Genomic DNA, 24729 nt, shown 5'->3' on the forward strand with positions numbered 1-24729 from the left:
ACAAAAATATAGAGAAATATTCAAATAACTTTAAATAACTCAAGGAAATAAGTAAAAATAATCATTATTCAAAGTAACTGACGGTTTCATTATCACACAACGAAAATACATATCATTCATATTAGAACAAACATCAAAACGATTGCAAGACATGGTTGAAGGAAAGTGAGATAGTAATAAGAAAATAATGTTCTCGACAAAATGGGGAAATATGTACACACAATGGTTGTTGCGAACTGTTGTTTGTGCACAGTCCATTAAAGGAGAAGTTCAACCTAAAGAAAACTTTGTTGTAAAAATAGCAGAAAAAATAATAAAAAATATTGGTGAAGGTTTGAGGAAAATCCGTTAAAGAGTAAGAAAGTTATTAGAGTTCAAAGTTTCGGATTTGTGACGTCATAAACGAGCTGCTGCCCCATGTGTTATGTAATATAAAATGCATGAATTTCAAATTTTGTATGGTTCCTGATGACTTAATTTTGTTTTCTATTCATGATCGGGTGTGAAATGATTTGTCTATTGATATACAAAAGGTACAGTGAAAACCATTTTCAATTTTCTGAGAAAATGACATTTCATTGATTTTTTACCATTCGCTATGTAAGAATGCTGCTCGCATATGACGTTACAAATCAAATAATTGAAATTCTAATATCTTCGTAATTACTTGATGGATTTTTCTCAAACCTTTGCCAATATTTTTTATTATTTTTTCTGCTATTTTTACAATAAACTTTTTGTCAGGGTGAACTTCCCCTTTAACTGTTAACTATTAGAAATATTATAACAATATCGCCGTTGAGACAGTGTAGTGCATACCCGCTCTTTTCTAACAACTGCTTAAAGTAGGGGAAATAATTCCCTGCAAATTTCTATTTCCATAAGGTTGCACGCTCCCTTTTGGCAATATAATAGCTACATTTTCATGCTAATTATACTTCCCAATATTCATTTTTATCGTGGTAATGTAAACAAGGTTAAGAAGAATGAACCCCGTTTAAATACTAATAAATTAGTCATCCAAAAAGTACGACACATGACAAACTCAATGAAAAATGACGTATCTCAAGGCCTACCCCTACAATAATAAAGGTTTAGATGCGATGGGAAACCGGACTCAAAATCATTGTGCAGTCGCATCGGTTTCAGACCGGTTGAACATGTTGAAGGCCGGATTCGAGTCTGCGGCGTACGTTCGGGTTAGAGTCGGTTTTAGTCGGATTCAAATTTGTGTGCAGTCGGTGCAAGGGAGCTGGGTGTTTGCCGGGTTTGCCGTCAAATTTCGGAGTCCTGAAACGGTTTGGAATTGGTGGAATTTAAACTTTGTCAGACTTTGAAGTCGGTTTGAATTTAGATTAACGGTTTTTAGTCTGGTATGTGGTTGTTTTGGTCATTGTCGAGTATGTATGTGTGTGTATTTGAGTTTTGTCAGTCATGTATCAATCATATACGATTATTTACGTCTGGGACCGACCTTTAACGTCACCATCCGAGAGACGTGACCAGGGCTCGAACCTCTGCATCAGATTTGTAGTCAGACTATATAGAGTCACACTCTTAAACCAAATCAGTCAAATTGACTAGACCAGTAGTCAGCTGGGAGCAACTGATATGGCAATCACTGATATTCACATTTCTGACATATATTGTGGTCAGAAATAACTCTGTTCTAGTAAAATATGACTAGAAAATAGTCAAATGTGACTAGAATAACAGTTGCACCCAGCTGACCCTAATAACTAAGTAATTTTTGTCTGATTAGTTTCTAGAGTGCAGCTTACAGTCAACGTTATTAGGTTTGGTGGAGTCAGTTAACATGATGAAGAAATAGTATGGAGTTCATCGGTGTTGACAGTAAGATTGTCGTTAGAAGTCGGAATGGAGTCGTCGGTGACGTTCAGACGGCTGCAATCGGTTGGGAAGGTGCGTTCAATTTATTCGGTGAAAGATTGGAGTTAATAGTCTGCCTGAGTATGGAGTTCAGAGTCGAACTTAAGTCAGTATTTGGTTTGCTAAAGTCCGGGTGGAGTCGTTATGGACTTCCTTTGCTCAATTAGTTTTTCCGATAATGTGGCTATATTATAACCAGCAAAACGAAACATGTCACGACATTAATTGCACATAATTAACCAAAAGCACCACTAAAAATGTGACTGTTCACGGTCAGAAAAGATGTGAAGAAATCATCTGAGGTTACCCACTTCATAATCGTTAGCTGTCCTATTCAATTATATCTTAATTCTTCATGATTACTATATATTTATGAAAATTGTTTGCCGGGAATATAACCAGCATAGTTTAATCAAGTGCTCTACTAGCCCATCCAAAACCTTTTGGATGAAATACATCGAATGACATTTAACATTCAGTTATCGAGCGAAATGTAAAACAAGTAATCATTTTGTTTAATAGCGTATAAGTCTGAAATCGCATAACCATAGTACATTAATCGTAAAGAGTCAACATCCTCTTTATACGTTGATTTACAATTTGAAAGACATATTCAATTTTAATTGTACGCCATATACTTTCCACAATCGAGATATAATAAAATCAATGATATAGGCCTATTGTTAAACAAGCAATAATTATAAAAGGCCAAACAGTAAACACGATTATAATTAACGGTGCATGAACGTTAATTAAATCAAGGAGAGGGGGGGGGGGGCACTTTCTACAAGTCGTTAAGAGGTGGGGAAACAATAAAGATGTTATTATTATTATTATTATCATTATGTTCATTATTATTATTATTTATTGGATATGCAAATATAGTCTATCACAGTTTCGAGATTTCTATTGTGCTCGCTCCCTATACGCTCGTTTATTTCAGACAGCAGTCACTCTTATTCCATGTATTCTGGCAAATGAATTCTAATTCTCATTGATGTTCTCTGGGGCAACAAGATGCCAGCCCATTTACAAATTTAGAAATGTACATTGTACATTTACAAATGTAGAAATGTACAATGTAAAATTTGTTTGGAATATGGGGTACCCTAGGTTGTTGAGATAATACTCCTTTTGTAGCTTCGCTCGCTAGGAGAAAGCGAAATGTAGTGTATGATGGCTATATTAGAAAGTGCTAGAGTAGAGTAATATTCGGTATATAGACCATGGTGATTAAAAAAACATAAACATACACTTACAGATGGTTAAAGTGATGGGGCAAACTCATTTCCAACATTAGGAAATCTAAGCGGTCACATAATGACAACATTTATTCAATCAAAATGCAAGTAGCATATTTAAAATTAAAGAACATGTTTTTTCCCCATTACTGCATTCTCACGTAATTGTAATCAACGTACACACTTAAAATGTTGGGCAACATACTGTCTACTGTGTTGAGTAATGTATTTTGGTAAATATTTATGGACAATTGTTATCCAATTGAGCAAATTTATAATCCCAATTACTAGTTTATATTAGTTTTTTTTTATTATTTTATAAGTTTTTATTAACCAATAGTTGTGTGGACAGTGTGTTGCCCAGGATTGGTTAAAAGTTTGGCATATTTTGCCCAACTATTTTAAAAGCGTAGTTTGGAAGGGGGAGCGGTGCTCCTATGGTAAAACGAAATGAAACTCGTGTTAATGTTTGGTATGATATAACATTTTTTTGCCGAACAGTTTTTATATTGCACATAACAAAGGGTCTTTACAAAAATAATTATTATGATTTGCTATTGCACCAACTTAGACTGAAATGTATTTGCAAAAACTTGAAGCTTCATAATCTCATAATGAACCAGCCCGATTTCCAAGCCAGGGCCTCTTTGCCTGCAAAACATACACCACCTTATACATAAAAAGCGGCTTGCAGACAAGAAAAATCAAATGGAAACATAATTGGTGACGTTATCAATGTCATGTGAGAGATTCATTGAGTGATTCGCCAACACTTTCATATTAGACCGTTATAAGCTACTAAAATCCTGGAATTTGATTGGACGGCAGTACGTCAATGACAAATAGCTGCGTGATAAAGCTCCAAAACTGATGATTGCTCACATCTCAAGGTTGCACCACAAAATGTGTTTCGAAATACGCCGACACTTTAAGCATGATTTGTTGACATAGTATGAAAAACTGTTGTTAAGGTGGAAGTGTCATGAAATTTGTCAGCACTGACTAAATTGCGAGTTCTGAAAGTTACCATAGTAACTGACAGTTACTATACTAACAGTCAAAGAACAGCGCCCCTGAGCTAACCGTCCCTCCAAAAGAATTTCATGTAATGTGAGAGTTGATAATATAGTATGTGAGACAAATTGCATGAAACACCTCCATGATTTATAATATTAAAAAAAATTATTTATGATTAAAAACGTTATGGTGAATCGAGCTGAATATGTCGAGTCCATCTAAATCAATGTATATACAATGTGACGGCGGATTTGAAATAGGCTATGCGATAAATATAACGTCTTTTCAAAACAAAGTATTAACATAATATCAGGTGAACGAATAATGTCGACTCATTTGTTTGTGATTAATATACATGATAAAATTTTTCGATGAATTACATGAAAATTACCAATTCATCAAATAAGTTATATGATAAACTGCAACTGCATATCGAATTCATTCCACCAATCTTTACAATTATTAGTTCTCCATGAGATCATGGTAAATGCAAGGGGAAAAAATCACATCCTTCGTTGAATCTTCTGAATTCGAGATACAGTTGGCGATATCCGGGCGGCGTGATGAAATCATTGATGAAGATGGTTACCATAGCAACCTTCAGATACTTATATCGATAAACTTACGTATATTCATCTAAATAATATTCACTGTTGCATAATACGACTTCCTTCCAATTATAACATGATGCTCATATAACTCATGTTAAACTGAGATCTTAAAAAAAATATGAGTGTGCGCATACTGCTAGAGAGAGGGTGAAGAGACAGAAAGATTAGAAAGAGTGGGGATGGGGGGGGGGTAAAGATGGGAAGAACAGATTCAGATATCTATTATGAAGCGAAATGAGAGGCAAAGAAAGTGAAAGAATTAGAAACACTAGAAATTATGAATTTGATTTAAGTATGAAACGTATATTCAACATAATTTGACAAAATAATAAACGAATCTTACATAATGCGGCTGAACTACAAGAAGTAGAAAGCATCACATTATCACACACTCCATTGTATCAAATCAAAATCCCATATCTATAAACATATAAAAAAAGACATGGAAGTCAGGTCGAGCTAGTCTTACAAAATACTTGCTATATAAAACGATAAGATAACGTCGTAAAGAAAATACAACATTGTATTTAATATAGTAGGCGATCTCTAAGCGCCAGATGTTTTTCTCCACTCAAAATGATTGAGTGATTTTATCAAGTTCAGAATACATTTTGGGGCTTGACTTTGTTATACAGCAGTTCTTTACACGCTCACCATTTATTGAAAATATCTCCGAGGTAACGGTGTCTGTTCTTTTTTAACACTATCACAAATGAATACGTGGATGAAAATGTTGATGATATAATTGCTCTGATAATTATCATGATAAACGTTTATTGACCGTACACTAGTAGCTGCATTGAATAACCAATTATAATACACTTAAAAAAAAACTCGAATGTTTTAGTGCGGTAAATTGTTGAAACCATTGTAGACATATCTTTTCATTTCGATTCCATCCTTTGGGGAATTATTGTCCGCCCATGGATAAGAAGGCCTTTTGGTTTGCCAGTTAAGCTGCGGAATTTCTGTCAAGGGCTGGTCTCCAACGTCCCCGCCGTTACCGAGAAGCGGCGACGAATTCACTCGATCGATCGAAGCATCTTCATCGTTCTCATCGAGGCTGTTCGTAGCATTGTCTTCGGGGATTTGCAAATCATCATCATCATCGTCGTCGTCGTCATCATCATCGTCATTCTCGTCGTCAGGGTCGTCCTCTCTTGAGTCCTGGGATTGGAAGCTATTGTTTGTTGAGGCTATTCCTGAGGTGCTTTGCGAGTCAGCACTAGCGTCCGGAGAAGGTGCGTCTGGATCTCCTTGAGGAATCGATGGTGGACTGTCCTCATCCTCCATTCGTGAGGCAAAAGCCTTTTCCCTTCTCAGAGGAGCTCTTCCACTCAGCGATGATCTTCGCGATGAATCGTCCACATCATCAACCTCCTTTTCTTTCCTCTCATGACTACCACCGTTGCCACCTTCCCCCTCACCCTCCGTCGAATACTCATCAACCGTATCGAGTTTCCTTGAAGTGGGCGGGTCTTCCACCGATTCGGAAATACCAGAATCACTCAGAGCTGCCCTTTTCCAGGGTAAAGCCACCTCCGGTACGACTTCCGGTGACAGAGACGATGACGACAACCGCCTTTCTTCCTGATTTCGCATCTCCGAAGCCGCAGCCTGCGATAGTCTCCTCCTCATTGATTTCTTTTGAAGTTCGTTGACCGCCAGCACCACATTCTTGACGTTTTTCACTTTTAAGAACTCCGGCATGGAGTAGTCCTCCTCCCGAATGGGAGCGCTCTTGATTGGCTTAATGGAAGGTTGATCGCGATGCTGAGGGCTCTTCTTACCCTTCTTTCCCTTCCGATAGAGGTACGACGGGACTCGGTGAAGGCTATTTTCGTCTTCGGAGGAGTTCGTGGTCTTTCGTGAATGATCGGGGCCATTGCCCCCAGTTCCATTTTGGAACGAGACACTTTTTGGAGCGACCACTGGTTCCTTCTTCTTGAGAATTTCCAGCATCTCATAGCGGAAGGCGGAGATGTCCTGTTTAATCTCGTTCAGATCGTCCTCGGTGACACCCTTCTCTTGTTCACCACGCTTAGAATACTTCAGGTAACGCTTCACCAAGTTTTTCACGACTTTCTGTAAGACAAAACATGGCATAAGGGAAAGATATTACAAACGAAAGGTAGTAGGCCTACTTAAATTAAAATATGTGTCGTTGATGGAATAGTTGATTATGAGGATTCCCCAATCCATTGGGGAATTAAAACAATCGCAGAACCATGTTATGAAATGAAAATCACATTCCTGAGAAGCAAAAATTTACAAAATTCGCTCGGAAAGCCAACCCCTTTCTTCTAGTGTTTCCATATTTCAGTCTTCCATTTATAAGAATTTTCTATATATTGATTAATCGTGGCACATGTATGATTGTTGGGTAAGATATAATAATAATAGTAGAAATATTGATAAAAACATGTAATGAGTACTCCCTTTTAATCCTGCATGTGTCCCTTTTACCCAATTTAACCTTCTTAAACAGTTATATAACGTTGGATCATTATACACACCTGGTAATCGTCATCTTTCTCTTTTTTCTTCTGTGTCTGATCACGCTGAAAACACAAGAAAATATATAAATGAAACTTTGCGACATAATTTGAATGGCAATAAGATTGTCACTGTTATAAACTATGTAAGTTCTCGAAGCGCACACGTCTAAAACATGGAAACTACCATAGTCAACCCGGCGAAACCGACCAAAGGCATGTCATTGGAAATACCGGTTAGCTCGGTCTCGAGTCGAATTCCAAAACGACTAAAGGCATGTCATTGGAATTACCGGACACCTAAAAGCGTTGGTTGGTCTTCAGCCGATTACGGTATTGTAACATAAGGGTTTCATTATCAACATTTCGATATTTTACTACAATTTTAACATTCAAATGTGCAGAAAGTATATTGACTATCAAGTCGTTTCCATAACGGTATAAACAATTCATTGATAAAATGAACTAGAAACAATATATATATACCACTCTGTTGACACTGGCTAGCTTCTTCTGTTTCCACTGGCAGCAGCATATATTTTTCCATAACCATCGGAATAAGAAATAGAATGACTTAGGGCTGGGAATGATGTTGAAGGGGGAGGGGAGGGTGTTGCCTTCCTCGAAGTAACTCATCCAGAGCTTGGCTCGGGCGAACTTCCACTCCATGTCGGCTCGGGTCTACGGGAAGGAAAGGGTAAGAGATGGAGGGTGGCAAAGAAAAAAAAACAATACCGTTTTATTTACCCAGGGTAGCCACTTCAGTATGGAAACTGCTCTACCCGGCAGCGGGCCCTGCATAACATAGTATGTTATTATTATCCTTTTCCAATCTGATTGCTGAGCGCCTAGCAAAAAGGCAGAAGGTCCTGTTTTTATAAGTCTTTGGTATGACTCGGCCAGGGATCGAAGCCATGACCTCCCGTTCATGCGGCGGGCACTCTTCCATTGAGCCACCATGCATGGGAGAGGGAGAGACGAGCATGAGCGGGAGAGAGAAGAAGAAGAGGGGGCGAAGAGCAGTAACAAAAAAAGTGGCAATCCAAATAGAGATGGGAGTACAGGGGGAGGGGAGCCAGAAAAAAATAGAGTATGACGGGAGAAAAATGTGGTAAATGAAAATAATTTTAGTGGAGACGAAAAACGGGAATATAAATGAAAGAGATGTAAAGTGACACCTTTTCTGTCTTGAGGAATTCATCGTTGCAAGTTTATTTCAAGTTGTTTTTTTTAATATCGTTGGTTTTATTATGGAGCGGGTGACTTAGCAAACACTCATTTTGATAATTATTTTCAATTGTCTAATCTATGCAGTTCAGTTATTTGCCAGGTTATATTTTGTAACATGGTTTATAGTCGCACGAAAGTACCAAGTACAAAACAATAACATTTAAATAAAAGAAATGATTATACCTGGATTTTCTGGAATGAGGTGTTCATCATGGCGATGAGGAGGTTGAGAAGGATGACGATGGTGATGACGCTGTATGTACAGAGCATGACGGCGCCGATAAACACAGTGACGTCATGCTGTGTTTCGGGTAGATTGACCACAGATACCTGAAGCTGACCAAAGATTGCCCACATCAGCGCCTCTAGTGATGAGAGCATACTGAGGGGAGAGGGGGGGGGGAGAGTATTAGAACAAATAAGCACGAACGTTTCTGCATTGATATTAATGCAATAATGAAATACCATTATTTCATATCGAAGCAACCTCATATCATGTTTAAAGGGGAAGTTCACCCTGAAGAAAACTTTGTTGCAAAAATAGCAGAAAAAATATTAAAAAATATTGGTGAAGGTTTGAGGAAAATCCGTTAAAGATTAAGAAAGTTATTAGAGTTCAAAGTTTTGGATTTGTGACGTCATAAACGAGCAGCTGCCCCATGTGTTATGTAATATAAAATGCATGAATTTCAAATTTTGCATGGTTCATGACTTAATTTTGTTTTCTATTCATGATCGGGTGTGAAATAATTTGTCTATTGATATACAAAAGGTACAGTTAAAACCATTTTCAATTTTCTGAGAAAATGACATTTTATTGATTTTTTACCATTCGCTAAGTAGGAATGCTGCTCGCATATGACGTCACAAATCAAATAATTGAAATTCTAATAACTTTTTAATTATTTGATGAATTTTTCTCAAACCTTCGGCAATATTTTTTGTTATTTTTTCTGCTATTTTTACAATAAAGTTTTTGTCAGGGTGAACTTCCCCTTTAACTCTAAAGCCGATCTATACAAATTCTTCAAAAATGAACAACTCCGTCCATTAACCCGGTCCATTGATATATCTTTCTCTGATCCGACCTTATCGTGTTGGTGAAAAATGAGTTCGCTAAAAAATACCAGTAAAAGATTGACATTTCAACAACCATCAACAAACTGATTCAAAGATTTTGGCCTAAGGAAAAAGTTTTAATAAATATAAGAAGATAATAAATTTTGTCGACTGGATTAATGAATAAAGTTCAGTTCAGTTCATTTATTTTCATAATCTCAATAAAAACATCAAATACAATCAAAATTTACAGAACAAGTACAAACGAGAGTATTCAAAATTTAAACAATAGCATGAACATAACAATTGAGAGTATGATGGAACTAGCAAAGGCCAAGGGCCTATCACGGGCTAGTCCCCGAAAGGATATCAGTAAAATTATTGAGTTACATGTATGAATTAATATTTTAAAGGAAATAGCAAAAAAATAGACAAACGAACAAGCAAGTAATTCGATATTTTTGAGTTGGTTAAAAAAAAATCATTTAAGTGCATTGTTTTGAGATCGAGAGAGGGGCAGTTTCATATCCTACCCTGGATGCTTTATCAGCACCGTTGAGTTTGGTAGCAGATCTCAATAGACAGTCTTCGCTTCCACAACGGATGACGGGTTCAAGAACAGAATTTACTAGCAAATGCTCTCCTTTACAAAACACAACCAAGCAGTGTTTGTCGGAAATTGGTGAACAGCAGTTTTCATCCTGAACTCCGGACCAACGACATTATTTGAATTTCTTGGTCATCTTCGAATCTTAGGACAAAACTGCTGTTCTGGTTCACCATTTTTTGACAAAGACCTCACAGCTGTTCTTTGTCATTTTACGGGAATTTTCATTTTTTTTTACCATGTTCTTGATCCGTCGTGTAACGCGGATCGTAAACTCAGTATTGACGATTAATGTATAGACGCGTCTGATTATCTGGGACCCGTTGCATAAAACCTATGCCATAAAAACTCTCGCATTTTTTTGGTGTAATTTCAATGGTATAATTTTGTTTGCCAGAGTTTTTTTTTATGGCAAATGTTTCATGCAACGGGTCCCTTGAGCTACGATAGTCCGCCACCAACTCAAGCCAAGATTATAAAAGCGCCCCATCGTGAGTGAAGTTGACAGGATTTGATCGTGTACAGCATTTCATAATTGAACTTACTTTGAGAAGACATTATGGTCCTGCTCTGCGCATGTCACGCCAGTGCACGTATCTAGCCCAGTAGGAGTCTTTCTATACACCCAGTAAAGCTGATTAAGACCCGCAGCGAAGGAGAAGAGGACGAGGATGGCTAGGAAAGCGAACTTGACGATGTCTTCCACCATGCGACCTAGAGATATCTGGAGAGGACCTAGGTGAGAGTTGGCAGTGAACAGGTAGACGAGACGGAGCATGCTGGAATGGGCAAAACATAATGGGACACCCAATTATTTGAAATCCGATTTGAAAACCTTTGCTAAATAGACTAATCTTATTTTTAACTCCCTTTTTTAATGTTTCTCTCTATTCTTAATCATCCCCTCCCTTCTTTCTTTCTTTCTTTCTTTCTTTTTTTCCCCTTTCTTCCTTTTTTTCTTCCCTTCTTTCTTCTTTTCTTTCTCTTTTTTTTTGGCCAATTTCTTCTAAATTCTCCTCTCCCTTTTTAAAATTTTCTTTCTTTGTTTTTTTTTCTTTTTCCCCTTTTTTCTTCCCTTCTTTTCTTTCTTTTAATTTTTTTTAGCGCCGCCAGTTTCTTCTTAATTCCCCTCTTCCTTTTTTTAATTTTCTTTCATTCTTTTCTTGTATTTACGCCTCCAATAAAGGGTGGGGCGGCTACATCGCCCCTAGATCTGTCTATTCTAAAGTAACAAACGATATCATAGATGTACATTTCACCGTCATGTGTAGAAGCCCGCAGCTTAGACCCACACAGTATTGCTTTCGACAATATCAATTCACCCCATTATACGATTATTCTTTTGTAACTCTTTAGTTGCTAGTAATGAAGTTGATGAATTATTTTTTTTACCTTAATACATTTGCTACTGCGAAAGCTGCTTCTGCCAGAAGGGTTGGATCCCACATATCCCAATCATCTCGAGGCATGTCCTTATCACCATACTCTTCGTTCTGTATAATGTGTATCTAAAGAAGGAAAGAATCCATACAACTTCATATAGAAATCGAAGCAACAGTCTCAATTTTTACGATCACAGATATGGAAAATCATCGTAATGTAATATGAACAAAATCAATAAAGCCAAAATGATAACTTTGTTTATTCATTTACAATGATAATGATAATAATAATAATCAGGGGCGCGGAAGCGGGGGGGGGGGTGCCCGGGGTCTTCAGCCCCCACTTTTTCCAAAACCGTGTACAAAAACGAAAAAATGACCATATGATTGAGATTTTTGGCATGGTCAGCCCCCCCCCAACTTTGAAAACCGTTCCGCGGCCCCTGATAATGATAATCTTACTGAATATGGGTGGATACTATGTAGAGTTAACTAATTACTTAACTTCAGTGAAAAGTAGGCAGCATATTAGTCATTTTGACTAGAATCTTTATCAAAGAGTGATTTTTAAAATAATCTATCCAATAACAACTCATTAAGTACATCCTATCTAAACAATGCTATGCTAAATCATTGTCCGTTCCAATATTTCTTATACGGATCTTACACCAGTTTTTTCCTTCCATGTAAGGTTGTCAAATTCCCCAAACCTTTGTTAAAAGAAAGTCTCCTGAATGTACGTCAGTCTGAACGTAGAACTATCAGATATCAATAGATACAATGCAAAAAAGATCCTAAAACATTATGGTGGAAGTATCAACTGCATAACAATTTGCTTAATTATACTTACATTTACGTAGGCCGTTATCCTAAGACCTATTACTGTTATGTAAAGCGAGTTGGTTATGAAGTCGAGTAAATTCCACCAGTCGTGTAAATATTCGATTATTCCTGCATCCCAGAGTTGCTTGATTTCTGCCCAGACGAATCCTGATCAAAAGAAGGGGGGGGGGGGGGTTTAGATATTTTCGGTTTCTGTTGAAGTAATCCCCAAAGGATCTAGCTGAGCAACTTTTGGACACATTTTACGTCTTAACCCTAAAAGGACTGGGGGGGGGCATGATATCCCAACTCGACACTTCGCGCGATATTTTCAAAAAGCAAAACAGGTAGCGCCGTAAAATTTTATGCCTTTTTTGTTAAGTCTCGCTCAACTTTTGAGAACACATTTGCGACATTCACGTATAGCATCGCGACGCTACGCGACTTTTTATGAGACAATGACATGCCGAAAATGACTCATTTTACAAAGTCTATGAGAGATGAAATTCATAAAAGAATGATTTTTTTTTCGTTCTAATTGGTCTGCTTAATTAATTCAGGGTTTCATGTAGTTTTTAAACGGTCTGTAATAATTTCCATTGAATAAATAATGAAAAAACAAAAAGACGAAATTTAAAGAAATACATATGGAAAAAATTGGCTTCCGCAATTTTTCTTTGTGAAAACCTTTGAATTAGTTTACAAAGATGACATCTGGAAAAAAAAGAAAATTTAAAGTGAAATAGGGTGTTAAATATGCAAATAATGGTTTTCACGAATAAATTTGCATATTTTATTCATGATAAATAGAATAAATGATTATTTTTTTATTATACTTGCTTGTAGTTTATGCGCTAAAGACTTGCGTGCCAAATTTTGGCGTGATCGCGCAAACGGCGGCCAAGATCAGAAGGGGGGGGGGGGGGCTGTGTCATCATGGGGCACCCAGTCCTCAATGTTTTTTTAATAATTTTTTTCATACAGGAAACTTGCACAATGTTCCTTCGTATTAAGGCCCCAATTCCACCGTAGGGAGACCTATAAAGGACCTTTGAAAGACCAACAATTGGCAAGGTCTTACAGCAGTCTCCAAGATCACTGAACTTTGTCATCTCTGTAAAATGGCTACGAAAGACCCCTCAAAGAACTCCGAAAAAGTAGTGATTAATACCACTTGTCTTGTTAGGCTTAGACAACAGTCTTCTAGTGATCTTTCAGAATTCTTTCCATGGACTTTGTCTTGTCTTTCAATGATATTTTAATGGTCTCTCAGGAGTCTTTAGTGATTTCCGCAAAAAGAAAATCTTGAGAGACTATCAAAAAGATCATGGAAAGAACTTTGAAAGTTAATCAAGAGTCCACTGAAAGACCACCAATAGACAATTTTCCCGAAAGACCGCTGAAAGACTGTTTTGAACTGTTTCAAAAAGTTTTGAAGATTATGGAGACCACGAAGATCACAGAAATATCAATCAGGAATTATAAAAGACTTCGGAGATCTTTGAAAGTTGATTGAAAGACTTCAGAAAGATCAAGCAAGTTTCATGATCATACAGCGGTATTTCAGAGGTATTGCTCTAAAAAAAGAGGGGCGCTTGGAATCCTCAAGGCATGCAATACATATACATCACATTTAGAATACATTTCGAAAAGAAATTGGGTGATTTCAAGTACGGTGTTGAAATCTGGTGTTGGTGTATTGACATCACCAGCCAAAACACCGTACTTGAAATCAGGCTGGTGTTGGGATTGAGTATGACGTATTTTCGGTAGATCGTGTTGAAGAATGGTGTTGAATGTCGTCTGCTGAACCCAGCATTGCGGCTGGTGTTTACGATCTACGTGCAATTTCCCCATTCTCCAACATCAACCCCCATGGATTGGGAAAATCATGATTTCAACTTCGGTGTTAGTGTTGGCAATCTCAATCTCGTGAACAGGCGGCGAACGCGATGAATCGTCCCCGTAAAATTTTACAGTTAAGATGAGTACAAAATCATTTGAGCTTAATATATTTTGATGAAAAATAATGTTCACTCTTTCGAATTCTTGAATTAATCAAAGCATCGGTATTCTGTGCGATGCGAATTTAATGCATTTTTCTCGGTTTCATTTTCGTCGTCGAAACTTCTCGCGTGACAGAGGCGTGACTTTGTTTTTGTTTTTTAAACAAGTGCACACCAAGTTACCAATAAAGCCTATAGTATTTCTAATTATTTGAAAGCAGGATAAAAGAGCATTACACATTAAATGCCTTGCTCACAGGATCGAACCCTGGACTTTTTATGTATAGCCAGGCGCCTTAGACCACTCGGCCTCGGAACTTCCACGTGGCTTTAAAAAAAACAAGTGCACACCAAGTTAACAACAATGCATGTAGCATTTCCATTTATTTAAAAACGGGATAAAAGAGCATTGTACATTTAATGCTTTGCTCACTGGCATAGGAGCCGCGGATCGAACCCTGGACTTTCCATGTATAGCCAGGCGCCTTAGACCACTCGGCCACGGCACCTCCACCCAGAAGATGAAGAAGAACCCAGAAGACGATGCCGTGGCCGAGTGGTCTAAGGCGCCTGGCTATTCATGAAAAAGTCCGGGTTCGATCCCCTGCCGCGGCATCTATGCCCGTGAGCAAGGCGCTTAATCTACAATGCTCTTTTATCCTGCTTTCAAATAAATGGAATACTACATGCATCATTGGTAACTAGGTGTAAACTTATTTAAAAAAGCTAGGAGTTGGAGCTCCGTTCAGCTGCCTTTTTACGCTCTCAACACTCAACACCGGTTGCAGACTTTTCACAGTTGTGGTTGATCAGTTTAATGTCAACTCCTGTAAGAATGACAAGACCCTCATGCTCACCTGCAATCCACCAGACAATGAGGAGCTCGACTTCCGACGGCGGTGGACCGCGACTGTTGACTCGATTAGTGATCGAAGTGTTATTGTTACCGAATTCGAGCGACGCCATGAGGAGTAAGACGACGAATACCAAGTAGGAGGCACTATGACAAATAAACTGGATGAATGGAAGACGTAATATACGGCCAAGCTTAGTCTTGGGCGCTAGGAGATACAAGAAGGAAAGCAGTGGAAAGGACATGCCTACGACGACGCTGATGGCTACTTTGAGGGTCCAATGCTGCCGCCGCCAACCCGGGAGACCCTGGTACCACTCCTCGGCGAGGAGCTGCTGACAGTTCGGATGGGCAGTAAACTGGGAAGAGAAGAGAGTTCAGAAGATTAAAATATAAATTTGTATTAGATTTGCAACGGGGGGGGGGGGGTTACTTCCATTGACCAGTGGATACAATGCGCGACCATGGGTTCTCGAAAGCACCCTAAACAAGTATTTCCCATATTCTGAAAATGCAACCCCTAACAAGTACTGGCGCGTGAAACCCTATCCTTAACATGTATTAAAAACAAAAAGATACTCTTGGCAAGTATTCCCTGAATTGAACCCCAAAACAAGTACAGCGATATTCTAATTGTAGTATGGCCCCATCTCCCACACCTCACGCAAATCGAGACGTTAACCATTTCGTTGTACTATATAAGATGGCTACGGATGATAAATCTGTGGAATCGTAGAAGGTCTAGAAATAAGTTGACAATTAAGACAAGAGTAGATCGTTGCGATATGTTTCTTTATGAGTTGAGGTTTATCTACCAACCTTCTACAAAATAACTATTTAAAGTTTCTAAATTACAAAGAAAGTCAGTTTCTAAAACTAAAAGGGTAAAGTAGATTTGGTCATGTTTGTATATACATAACTCAAAAAGAAAGCTCTAAAGCTCTAAAAGAAAGCTTAATCCTCGACAATGCCCTATCCTACAACAAAAAGCAAGTCAACCCTGCCCCCCCCCAAAAATTTTTTTGAATATTTACCGCTTTTTGCTTGTATTTGATGGCAAGTCTGAGTCTACTGAGAGGTTCCTCCCCCGATGGCGCGTCTTCGTCTCGGTTGAGGATCGTCGATAGTTCGTGGGACCCTCTCGTCTGGTCTAACAGCTGGGTCGCAAACTCTCGACAGTTCTCGGCCAACTTCTCGTACTCTTCTGCATTCACCAACAAAATTGTGAAAAGGAATATCAACTGAATGGCCGAATATGGTTTAGTTTTTATGATGAATACAATTATGGTGAGATGCCTCGACCTCAAGGTATCGTGGCTAATTTCTGTTTCCTTTTGGCTAGCTTGGTCGGCCTGATCCGAGGTAAGATATGGATTGAAGTCTTATCAAAATTTGTTTTCACAAAAGTTGCCTGATATGACAACTTTCCTCGATTTTGATTGGCTGAGAAGCGCGATTTCCATGTGAATTTTAGATATTTTTTTTATAAAACATCCGAGAAACAATGAAATACCATTAAATATTCATGAAACGCCCCCTGGACGAGTCAAGAGTATGTTTTCAACAGTAGGTTAATTCATTTGGTAAGGTAATTAGTTCGCCAGGTTCGCCTAGTTCACAGACGACTGGTGTTACGGTTGTAAAGAGGTAGAACATACCCTGAGCAACTTAAATCCTTTCCTTTAAAAAAATAACTTATCTATATCTACGCACGCATTATCTTAGTCGTTCAAATATCAAAATGGAGATAGCGAACGCCTGTTGTACATTTACATACTGAATATTCTGTTTCTCGGTTGTTTTTTGTAGTGTCGACCGAAATAAGTGAGAGACCGACCCTGAACACATAAGAGCCTAACAAAAGAGAGAAAGATATAATTGATGCCTACAGACCTTTGAACTCGTTTTCTTTATGACTGAGTTTTCGCAGCTCCCAACTCAGCTCAAAGGCTGTGAGTACTGGATCGTCGCTGGAGAGGGCGATCAGCGAAGAGCTCGCCAGGGCGCGGTAAATATTTAGCCTCGACCGTGAATGCCGCAAACCATCGTGTCGTATACTGGCCTTGCAGTCGTCACAGCCGCACTTCACGTCGTGAGGTTTAGGGATCGAAGCTCCGCGTTCTAAAAGCACCTTGAGAATCTCGTAGTTGTTCCGATGGGCCGCCATGATGACTGGTGAGATATCCGAGTCGTAGTCAGATTCTTGTGTCTCTTGAAGTATCCGGACCTATATTTCGAAATAACGGGGGACAAAAAAGGTGTACAACTTATGATATGAATGAACATGAAATAGCTTGTCATCCGTTTGATCATGTTAAATAGTGACATGAGAACGTGATTTAAAAGACTTGCGCAAAATGAGATAATTTAAACCTTTCTATTCCATAAGCATATTGTTGCTTATAAAAAGAAAGATAGACATGATATTTACTAACACAAAGTAAAACAACGAGTTGCAGGATTTTGTTTTCTACCGTGTTGACACCCCCATGATATACGTGCATCGTAAGACTCTGATCTCAAGAAAGTCTAAGCATGACTCGGCGGCAGAATTAGCCTTACTTCTTTTTCTTAAACTTTGTCTGGGACGTTTTTCGTTTCTTATCCTTCATTTATTTTTGTGCAAAATGTTACCCCGGTTCCATATTAAGAAGCGAGGTTGCCATAACAACAAAGACCAAAGCGAGAATCCTACATTTTTAAAAGCAATTCGTCGTCGTCTGTTCTCAGATGACGATTATTGCGGTCCCATTAATTCCCGAGCTCGATTTCAGTCCAAATGAACGATAAAGAGTATTTGTGGCCAACTAATCATCGCCATGTCTAGATTCTCCATTTGCGGGTGTATATACGTCAGCAATTTCTGGGGAATTATTATTTAGTATCATGAATGATGGAAAAATCGCTCTGTTGACATAAACTCTCCATTGCTAGGGGATATATCGTCGGAAGAAGTAGGCTTTAATCTGTTGCTTCCTTTTATAAAACGTGATGATAAAAGATGATAAATTGAAATAGACAGGGAAAATCGGAGAAAATCTGTGATGCATTGCCCACAGCAATCTGCTCATCACAACGTTTATGCTGTGTGGGCTTAAAGTGTTTTGAATACTTTGGATAAAAATGTGAGGAGAGATCGACAAATGAACAAGAATAAGAGTAGACGAATTTATTATGTCCAAAAATAAATTTATTTTCTTAGTTGTAAAATAATGAAGAACGCAAAGAAAATACTTTGAAATCGGAATCGTTTGTATTTGAAATACGAGATTCTCTGTGTCAATCCAGGCTGGTGATGATAGTTTCCTTTTGACACCGGGGAAAAGAAAGGAGGTGACCTTTCAATTACAAAAATAACAGCTACATGGACCAGGCAAACTACTTCTTTCATCCCTTTTCGCCAATTTTCTTTTCATTTTTGGCCATCTGACATACCATAGCAAGGGGAAAAGAGCGGTCGCACGTGTCAATATTAATACCAAGAAACAAACATTCTTACATGGAGGTCCTTCTTTGGAGGTTTGTAGTTGAGTAGGAGTTCGACGGCCTCCACGACCTCCTCGTCGATGGCGTGAAGAAGAGCGTCGCCCACGTGAACATGGTACCGTAGAAGGAGTTCAATGATCTCGATATTCTCATTTTGAATGGCAATCTGGAGCGCAGTTCTACCCAGAGGATCCTAGAATGAGATGATGATGATGGAGAAGAAAAGAAAAAGAAACGATGATTACATTTTGTTGAAACTGGGTGTGTCGGCTTACTCTTGGAATAAGAGGATAAAAGAACGCAAGGTTTTATCTAACAATTAGACATTGGAATATTTCCCTACAAGCATGCTTGTAGTGATGTTATTTCCTTTAGCCTTCTGAAGTAATATAAATGCTAGGGCCACAAAAATGTGGAGTCTGAAAGCCGCTGAAGCTCGATGGGCTCTAGCCCCCCCCCCCTCATTTTTTTTCCACAGCCATGTACAAATCAAAACGTAAAAATTACCATACGTGATTGTGATTTTTGACATGTTCAGTCCCCAATTTTGCCTCATCTCCCCGTTCAAAACCGTTCCGCGGCCCCTGACATGTAGGTATTATGTATATTCGATATTTCTGTAATTTATAATCTTCGTGGTTATCACAAAACTGTGATAGCCGATTACTTCAATTTTGGCCGATAATGTGAAAGAATGCAATGTTTCGCCTGTCACCATGCTCTAGCTGTATTTCTCTCTCTTTTAACATGGAACCATTTTCCGTTCTCAATTTCCAGTGCATCATCCCCTGTCGCTGGGACAGAACCCGCACATATACTCATCTTTTCGTCACCCCTATAGTGCTCATTTTGTTAAATCGTTTGCAAATAGAACAAAGATGTCACATGTAAGATCCCACCAAAGCAATACGTAAGAAATGACCTTATTTCATTACTGGATTGGGAATCTTTAAAATTAACTTTTAGTCATATTGGGAGATGTTGCATTATAGCCCCATGCTAATTACATCTTTCATTAATATTTAATTTTGTCAGCATCTTTGACTATAGCCTGCCTGTTTTTCTGCGTTAAGTTACCACTTCCAATGCTCATTACTTCTATTTTTTCATTAAAAATATCGACATGTTTAACTACAATTCTTGAATTAAAGCAGTGTTTGGTATATGATTGCCGACGGCGGATATTGATCGACCTACATCCCCCACACCATTCGAAATTCGATCATTTTTAACCTTTTGAATTTGAGATTATTTTTAACTTGCAATCAGGTTGCACATTGAAGCATCTCACCTATAGTTACATGCGATATCCCATTGACCATATCTAGGGGCCTTAGGCCCTTTGCTAGAAAGATGATATTCTCTTCATCAAAGCCATCATATTTAATGTCCTGTTTGCTGGACTACTAGCTGACATCGGAGATGCCTTCGTAACTACGGATACGACTTAAAGTGTGATATCCGAAAAACCTTCTACCTTTATTATTCTGTAATTGATTTCAATCCGATACGAGCGATAATCACAAAACCTCAGGCGTCAAGATGTGATCCAGGATGTCTTGAAATGAATATTGCAATTTGAGACCCTATTTGGCACCGAATTCGAAATTGTTGGTCAATATCAAGCTTTTTTATCGTCAGAAATTCGAAAAAGCTGAGTCCTGTAGACCAAAGCCTGAACACGTGATACCGTTGTTTTTTCCGTAATTTTATCCGAGAATCAATTCTATTTGACGATCTCTGAAAAAATTAGATAGTGTCATGTTTCGATAATTTTTAACCCAAATTTCATGAATTTCTGGCGTAGACCCGTATGAAAAAGATTTCCAGAGGTGTATTATTTGGCATACCGATCGTGTTTGTGTGTTTCCTATCATAAATTGCATAAATAGTGTTGAAAATTTTGTGTTTGCATTTGTATGATTTCAAAGATTTAGGGGTAATGATGCTTTTGGAATAGTTGAAAATCGAAAGGGGATTGGAATTCAATTACAAAGAAGACAACAAGGTTCCGAAATATATCATTTTTATCATTATGTTATTAGAATCATCATAGCAACAGTAATTATATTTATCATCATAATTGATGATCGAAATGAGCATAACAGTTACACTGAAATAATGGTATCCATAATAATGATAATAATAATCATAATAATAACAATAACTAAAAGTACAACCGGGGATTTCAAATACCACGCCTTAGACGACTAAATATGTGAAACATAATATGCTGTTACTATGGCAACGTAATGTTGAGCAATTTTGAATAATGTGTTACTCCAAGATCTGTATGTATTTATGTAATGTCTCACGAACTTTAGATACAATCGATGGAAGTAATGCGCTCCGAAAGATTTCCTCTGGTTTATTACCGTAATATTCCGTTACCATGGCAACCAGACACATTCTGAAAATGTACCTTCCACATCTTAACTCCAAGTCCAATGTTTTTTTTTTCAACAAGTGGAATGCCTCTGGCCGTCTCACCTGCATCACGCGGTTCAATATAGCATCAGTGCTGACTTTGAAAACTACTCTAACTCGCACAAGATGTTCAGTGATACATGGTTACTTTTATGTCCACTTTTTATGAACTAGACCAATAAACTTACAGAGATATGATGGTTATTCAACAAAAAACCCAACATGCCCAAAGTTCATTGACCTTACATGACCTTTGACCTTGATCATGTGACTTGAAACTCGCACAGGATGTTCAGTGATACTTGATTACTCTTGCATGTACTTGATTACTCTTGCATGTCTTGTGTCCAAGATCATGAATCAGATCCATAAACTTTCAAAGTTATGATGGTAATTCAACAGATACACCCAATTCGGCCAAATTTCATTGACCTTTGACCTTGGTCATGTGACATGAAATGCGCACAGATGTTCAGTGATACTTGATTACTCTAATGTCCAAGTCTAACGAACTAGACCAATAAACTTTCAAAGTTATGATGGTAATTCAACAGATACCCCCGATTCGGTCAAAGTTCATTGACCCTAATGACCTTTGACCTTAATCATGAGAGCTGAAACTTGCACAAAATGTTCAGTGATGCTTGATCACTATTATGTCCATGTTTCATGAATCAGATCCATAAACTGTCAAAGTTATGATGGGAATTCAACAGATACCCCCAATTCGGCCAAAGTTCATTGACCCTAAATGACCTTTGACCTTGGTCATGTGACATAAAACTCACGCAGGATGTTCAGTGATACTTGATTAACCTTATGTCTAAGTTTCATGAACTAGGTCCATATATTTTCTAAGTTATGATGACATTTCAAAAACTTTACCTCAGGTTAAGATTTCGATGCTGATTCCTCCAACATGGTCTAAGTTCATTGACCCTAAATGACCTTTGACCTTGGTCATGTGACATGAAACTCTAATAGGATGTTCAGTAATACTTGATTAACCTTATGGCCAAGTTTCATGAACTAGGTTCATTTACTTTCTAAGTTATGATGTTATTTCAAAAATTTAACCTCAGGTTAAGATTTGATGTTGACGCCGCCGCCGCCGCCGTCGCCGTCGCCGCCGCCGTCGGAAAAGCGGCGCCTATAGTCTCACACTGCTATGCAGGTGAGACAAAAAATGATGCGAATTGGGTGGAAACTAGAGGAAGTACCTTTATTTAGATCCACCAGATTTGCAACCGATCAACCGACAGTCCGGTCCCCTAACCATACATTATCCCCCGCTCATTTATCCTTTGCTTAATGATTGTCATTTTATCATCGACATTAATATTGTGATTAACCTTAACACTGCATACAAAGAAACAGGAATCACCATTATCATCATTAGTAAAACATGTGAAACCAGGTATCAACTTCTTGCACCATGTACACCGCAATTTAGTCTGTTAATATAAACCCCAAAAGCATCCAATAGGTTACGGTTACACAAAACATTATCATAATATGACATCTCAAATCACGATTAAATCCCGTGATATTATGAACAAAATAGAACAAATAACGAGAAACCCTCGAACTGTAATCAAGTCTGAGAGTCTGGATTTTATCTGTCATTTAAAAAATAATAGTAAAGGTTATAAAGGCCGGTCCCACTGCACTCATGGATGCAAAGAGGATGTAAAACGGAAAAAATCGTGCCATCCGTTATAAAGCGCTATGCATCCGTTATTGTACTCATTGCATACGCGTGCTACATACCGCTCCATCCATCGAGTGTCCGTCCATCGTAATTTCATCCGCGCAAAAGTTTTGAGACGCACAAAACTTTTAGAACGCATGAACGCAGTGTACGATGTAAATCCGCAACATAATTATACGAGCAACAAACGTTCCATGTCCGTTGTAATTTCCACTCAAGCTGAACAACGAAAAGATAATGTACATGAACCAGGCGCGGATCCAGGATTTCGTAGGGAGGGGGCCCAAATTCGACCTGATTTTGGCGCCCCTGTGTACTTTTCGGAAAAATGGCGGCCCCTCCCCAGGCAATCATAAGTGCTTTAAATGCATGTTAAATTATCTTATTTCATAGGCACATGAATCAGGGGCGGATCCAGCTTTCGCCAATAAAGGGGCCCAATTTTTTTTTTCAGCCATATTTTCCCCGATCGGCCGCTCGAAGATTTTTTTTGGGTTTTTTTCTTTGAAGGGGGTAGTCTTACAAGTCACATCTTAGCTTTATTCTTTAAATCAACATAAATGTATAATATCATAATCCTTATTTTATAATGCCTGTGCGAAGGGCGAGCAATTTTTTTTTTAAATTGCATGAATTTTTTCCTAAAATTGAACTTTCTGAAAAAAATATGTGCCTGCAATAATTACTGCGAACGCGAAGCGCGAGTAGAAATTTGTGATAAACGTTTTGAACTGATCGGAAAGGTAGGCCTATCAGTCCTGTTAAAGACTGCATACAGTTAGCCACGAAAACGTGATATATTTCAACAATCAAATAATGCGAGCGCGAAACGCGAGCTGAAAATTTTTGACATTTCTACATAAAAAATTTAATTATTTTTTTGTAATCATGAACAGGATAGCTATACAGTATTACTTAACAATTGATGCGAGAGCGAAGTCCGGGCGGAAAAATTCTAGATTTGCGAGAATTCTAGAATGCGAGCGCAAAGCGCGAGCAGAAAATGTTTGTATACGTTTTGAACTGATCGAAAGGTGCCTTTTAAGGACTGCTTGCATTTAGCCATGAAGACATTACATATTTCATCAATCAAATAATGCGAACGCGAAGCGCGAGCTGAAAATTTTTGACATTTCTACATAAAGAATGGAAAACTTTAATACAATATACTTATTACAGAAAAAAGCAATTCGAATCTGTACTGATTCCCAATATTTATCACACACAAATCCATTATCCCATAAACTAAAGACTCTTAACAGTATTTGACATAATACACTTCAGAGTTTACTACTTATGTTTAAGTACATAAATAACATGCTCCCACCTTCATTCCACAATTTTTATACTCTTAATACATCTATTCATTCATACCCTACCCGTTACTCTTCAAATTTCCATTTAATCAACCCCAAACTGCTTATTGCGCAGAGATCCATAAGACACCATGGTCCAGATTTGTGGAACTCTCTACCAGCAGAGTCTGTAAAACAATCTTCGTCTCTTCACTCATTTAAGGCTAACGTTAAATCTATGTTATTATCAGAATATTTGAAGTAAAATTTCTGTGTCGTATCCTTTTTATCGTGAATTTATTCCTCCTTCGATTTAGTCATCACCAATATCTTCATCATGACCACCATCATAATCATCATCATCATCAACAACAACAACATCATATCACCGTCACCCTCAGCTTTATCATCTTCATCTTCACACTATGATATTGCATGAATTCATGTTTCGTATTTGAAAATATATGCCCATTCTGCTTTATAAATATTATTAATTCAATTAGTATAAGTTTGGGATTGTCATTTTTTCAAGCAATCTGCTTATGATGACAATCCTTCTCCTGCAAATTGTGAATATCATATAGTTAATAATTTTGT

At 38.0% G+C, this 24729-nt stretch overlaps 1 protein-coding gene across 2 annotated transcripts in view; it reads right to left on the reverse strand.

Moving 5' to 3' along the window:
• Positions 1 to 5336: 5336 nt before the first annotated feature.
• Positions 5337 to 24729, reverse strand: part of LOC121413045 (short transient receptor potential channel 4-like) — a 33086-nt gene continuing 13693 nt past the window's right edge. For both annotated transcript variants that reach the window (XM_041605816.1, XM_041605809.1), the window contains 11 exons: positions 18713 to 18892; positions 17107 to 17440; positions 16248 to 16417; positions 15218 to 15572; positions 12383 to 12522; positions 11543 to 11658; positions 10696 to 10929; positions 8668 to 8866; positions 7741 to 7935; positions 7276 to 7320; positions 5337 to 6844 (listed from right to left, as the gene is read on the reverse strand). In XM_041605816.1, coding sequence (XP_041461750.1) covers positions 5603 to 6844; positions 7276 to 7320; positions 7741 to 7935; positions 8668 to 8866; positions 10696 to 10929; positions 11543 to 11658; positions 12383 to 12522; positions 15218 to 15572; positions 16248 to 16417; positions 17107 to 17440; positions 18713 to 18892 — 3210 coding nt within the window. In that variant the 3' untranslated portion in view covers positions 5337 to 5602. The remainder of the gene's footprint in view (positions 6845 to 7275; positions 7321 to 7740; positions 7936 to 8667; positions 8867 to 10695; positions 10930 to 11542; positions 11659 to 12382; positions 12523 to 15217; positions 15573 to 16247; positions 16418 to 17106; positions 17441 to 18712; positions 18893 to 24729) is intronic.

This window comes from Lytechinus variegatus, chromosome 1 (assembly GCF_018143015.1).
Source record: "Lytechinus variegatus isolate NC3 chromosome 1, Lvar_3.0, whole genome shotgun sequence".
NCBI classification, from domain to species: domain Eukaryota; kingdom Metazoa; phylum Echinodermata; class Echinoidea; order Temnopleuroida; family Toxopneustidae; genus Lytechinus; species Lytechinus variegatus.